We start from the raw sequence: 3,763 nt of genomic DNA, 5'->3' as shown, positions 1-3,763 counted from the left end.
ACACACACCATGTCACGGGGCAGCACCACCATATCCACACACAACCACACACACACACACACACACACACACACACACACACACACACACACACACACACACACACACACACACACACCTGCTGTGGATGGATGACGGATGGTGCCTGACGGTGACACGCTGCCGTGGGCAATGCTGATCCCCGGGCACGGCACGCCAATGCACCGCGGCATCGTCCCGGCCCACGTCTTGTCTGTCTGGCACTGCAGCTTGTTGTCGCTGGAGCTGGCCAGCATGTACCCTGGCGCGCACGTGTATGTCGCTGTGCTGGGATACCGCCCGTTGTTGCTTAGCGAGGACACGCTGCCATGGCTCACGCTCGGTGGCGTGTTGCACTGCACGCCGACGCACTCGCCAGCGCTGGAACCGCCGCACCCGGCGAGGTAGTACCCGGCCGCACACGACCCGCACGGGCTGCACGGCTGGTTGTCTTGTGACGTCTTGTATGTTCTGCAACGACAAGAAAGCAGCAACACAACGTTACATGCATGCAAACAAGGTGGTGTGTCCTTGTGTGAGGTCGCGCACCCGATAACACAAGCGAACGCACATATTGAGACACATGAATAGAATACACTTGCACTTGCACGCACACACACATGCACACACAAGTGCATACACGCCCACGCCTCTGCATCCAGTTGCACGCCCGACATTGCATGTGCCATGCTGTGCACTCACCCCGAGTCACACGGCGAGCATGTGCCTGCGCTGGTGCCGCTGCAGCCCGTGCGCTCAGAGCCTGCAGGGCACGACCCACACGACGTGCACGAACCAGCATTGCTGCCGCCGCAGTTGACGCGGTACTGGTTTGAGCCACAGGAGCCGCACGGTGTGCATGAGCTCTGGCCGCTGCTGGCGCTGTACGTGTTGGGGCCACATGCAGTGCACGACGTGCCACTGCCGTAGTAGCCCGGGTTGCACGAGCACGACCCGTCACATGAACTGTCGCAGCTGCCGTAGGTACAGTCATCACAGCTTTCGTCACACTGGTCGCAACCCCTGCGTAGACAGATACACACACACACACACACATGCGGGCATGTAGAGGGATTCATCCAATTGTGAGGTTGCGTTGCTGAGAAATACTGCACAAACCATCATACAAAGAAGTGGATGCGCAGAAAATCGTTGTTTGCACTCACGCGTCACATGGGCCGTTGCAGGTGTCATCACAATCTGGGTGCAGGATGAAGCAAGGGCCATTGTCGAAAAAGCGTTTGAGCAGTGCGCATGTGAGGAGGGAGGGACAGTGTGTGCGTGTGTGCGTGTGCGTGTGCGTGTGTGTGTGTGTTTCTGTGTAAGCGTGTGTGCGTGTGTGTGTGTGTGTGTGTGTTTCTGTGTAAGCGCGCGTGCGTGTGTGTGTGTGTGTTTCTGTTTAAGCGTGTATGTGCATGCGTGCGTGTGCTAGCACTAAATACAACAACTGAGCGGAGGACGAGAACAAGACCCACAAGTGTGCACACACAAGACTCATCGTAATTGACAAATCATGTGCGTACCTGCGTTGCAGTCGGTAGTGCATCCACCATCACAGTTTGTCCCGGTACACTGTGTGTCGCAGGATGTATCGCATCCGTTGATGCACCCTGTGAGATGGCAGGGGCCAGCAAGTAGCCAAGGTAATCAAGGGATGAGTGATGAAAAGGGAACTGATGTCGAAGTGAACTTGTTTGTGAACATCACAGGGGCTCACACCTTCGTTACACCCGCTATCGCAGCCAGCGTTACAGCCTGTGTCACATTCCAAAGTGCACGTGTTGCCTGGAATTCAATCACGTGAAGATATGGGCGTGTGGCGTGAGGTTGCTCTCTGGTTGTTCGTTGACAATAAGCAATTCAGCGCAGCATAGATACGCGGCGCAGAGATCATGACCACGGTACGTACAACCGTCGTCGCAGCCTTGGGTACATCCGGTGTTGCAATCCTCGTCACAGTTGTCGTCGCAATCTTCAAAACAGAAATCACAGCTGCATCCTGCCCAGCGAATCACAACGCATGATTTTGAGGTGGTGTAAGCGGAGGCAAAATGAACACAATCCGCTGTTCACACCCGCCACGTCACACCAAACTCCAAACGCAAGCAGACACAGAAGAGCATGCGCAGGTTTGCGGTACCGTGTTCATCACAGCCATCGTCGCACCCTGCTCATGCAATGCGGTCACAGTGACGGTGTTTCAGGTTGTGCGTATGGAAGTCATGTGTGTGTGTGTGTGTGGTGTGTGCGTGTGAGGGTGGGTCGTGATCATGTCGGACGAACCCAACGTCCAGGAAGGAAGCATAGCTGTAAGCAAGTAAGGTGCTTCAACACTTGCAGAATGCCCGAAGCAACGTTTGCATGCAGGCATGCACCTTGGAGTGGACTAACCTGAGACGCACACCGGGTTGCAATCGTCATCACAAGACCTGCCAATCAGGACAAGAGAGCAATCGAGCAAGGCAACGTGAGACAATGTCATTTATCGACCGGCTGGCATCCAAGGCACCCTGTTAGACTCCAACACAAGCTCAACTTGTTCGGGCGTCCAACAGACGTACAGATCGCAGAAGATGCATGTGTCGTCGCAGTCGCGATCGCAACCCGAATCACAGGACGTGTCACAACCAGATGTGCAACCCGTTGTGCAGCCATCATCACATGACCTGAATGAACATTCAACATACGCGCAGCAGCATGATACGTACGTGTGTGTGCGTGCGTGTGTGTGTGTGTGTGTATGTGTGTGTGCGTGTGTGTGTGTGTGTAAGCATTGGCGTGATTGTGTGTATGTGTGTGTGCACGTGGATGCGAGTCTGTGTGTATGTGTGTCTTTCAGCACGACGACCAAGGCAAGAAGCAGCGGCCACCGTTGCGGATGTACGCGTACAATGTACAGTCTAAATTGCATCCAGCGTCGCAGCCAGCGTCTGTTGTTGATGTGAATTCACGCACGCGTACCCGAGCCAGAATCAAACAGTCAACATCGCAAGTGTGTCAAAGCGCGCAGCAGTTGCTCAAGGACGCGGTATCAACAGCCAGCTGCACAAAGATACAATGAGCAACAGCATCATGGTGCATGCAAACAAGGAAAGATAGAGTGTATGTGCCACAACTAACCACATTCGTCGTCACAACCATTGTCACATGCTGTTGTGCACTCGTCACAAGAGTCATCACAACCGCCAGTGCATCTAATGTATGTTCAGCCACAGATGTCAACCAACAAAGCGAAGCGAGCGTGAACGTGTGTGTGTGCGTGTGTGGATGTGTGGATGTGTGGATGTGTGTGCGCGCGCGCGTGTGTGGTTGTTTGTGTATGTGTGTTTGCATGTGCATGTATTTGCACTTGTGTGTGTGTGTGTGTGTGTGCAAGCAAGAGTGTTGGGCCGTGGCAGGATCAGTAGATACATCACAAGACAAGCATTGATGCCTCCTCCCTTTCCTCCTCCACATTGGCAAGCTCGAGCAGGTGGTCAGTCAACGTTACATGATGTCGTCGCAAAGAGTATTGCAGCCGCCAAAGCAGAGGTCACAGCCTGTCGTGCACAGGTTGCAACTGTCATCGCAGCTGCCATCACATCCCGCGTCGCAGCCATTGCACGCCAATGTGCTGTGGAACCGCGTAAGGACGTCTTTCATGAGTTCTCCAGCCGGATGTGAGATTGCACACACACACACACACACACACACACACACACACACACACACACACACACACACACACACACACACGACGACGACG

At 54.3% G+C, this 3,763-nt stretch overlaps 1 protein-coding gene across 1 annotated transcript in view; it reads right to left on the bottom strand.

Annotated features, from left to right (window-relative positions):
- Window positions 1-3,763, bottom strand: part of PTSG_12295 (uncharacterized protein) — a gene marked incomplete at its 3' end in the record, with an annotated part of 13,586 nt that overhangs the window by 7,303 nt on the left and 2,520 nt on the right. The window contains exons 3-14 of the mRNA XM_004993851.1: window positions 3,509-3,631; window positions 3,139-3,212; window positions 2,909-2,948; window positions 2,580-2,684; window positions 2,410-2,447; window positions 2,159-2,185; window positions 1,928-2,017; window positions 1,738-1,803; window positions 1,542-1,628; window positions 1,185-1,218; window positions 721-1,041; window positions 7-489 (exon numbers count right to left, since the gene is read on the bottom strand). Of these exons, the coding sequence (XP_004993908.1) occupies window positions 7-489; window positions 721-1,041; window positions 1,185-1,218; window positions 1,542-1,628; window positions 1,738-1,803; window positions 1,928-2,017; window positions 2,159-2,185; window positions 2,410-2,447; window positions 2,580-2,684; window positions 2,909-2,948; window positions 3,139-3,212; window positions 3,509-3,631 (1,488 nt within the window). The remainder of the gene's footprint in view (window positions 1-6; window positions 490-720; window positions 1,042-1,184; window positions 1,219-1,541; window positions 1,629-1,737; window positions 1,804-1,927; window positions 2,018-2,158; window positions 2,186-2,409; window positions 2,448-2,579; window positions 2,685-2,908; window positions 2,949-3,138; window positions 3,213-3,508; window positions 3,632-3,763) is intronic.

This window comes from Salpingoeca rosetta (genome assembly GCF_000188695.1).
Source record: "Salpingoeca rosetta unplaced genomic scaffold supercont1.12, whole genome shotgun sequence".
Taxonomy (NCBI): domain Eukaryota; class Choanoflagellata; order Craspedida; family Salpingoecidae; genus Salpingoeca; species Salpingoeca rosetta.
The sequence above is the reverse complement of the archived record's forward strand: the minus strand, read 5'-3'. Positions and strand labels throughout refer to the sequence as shown.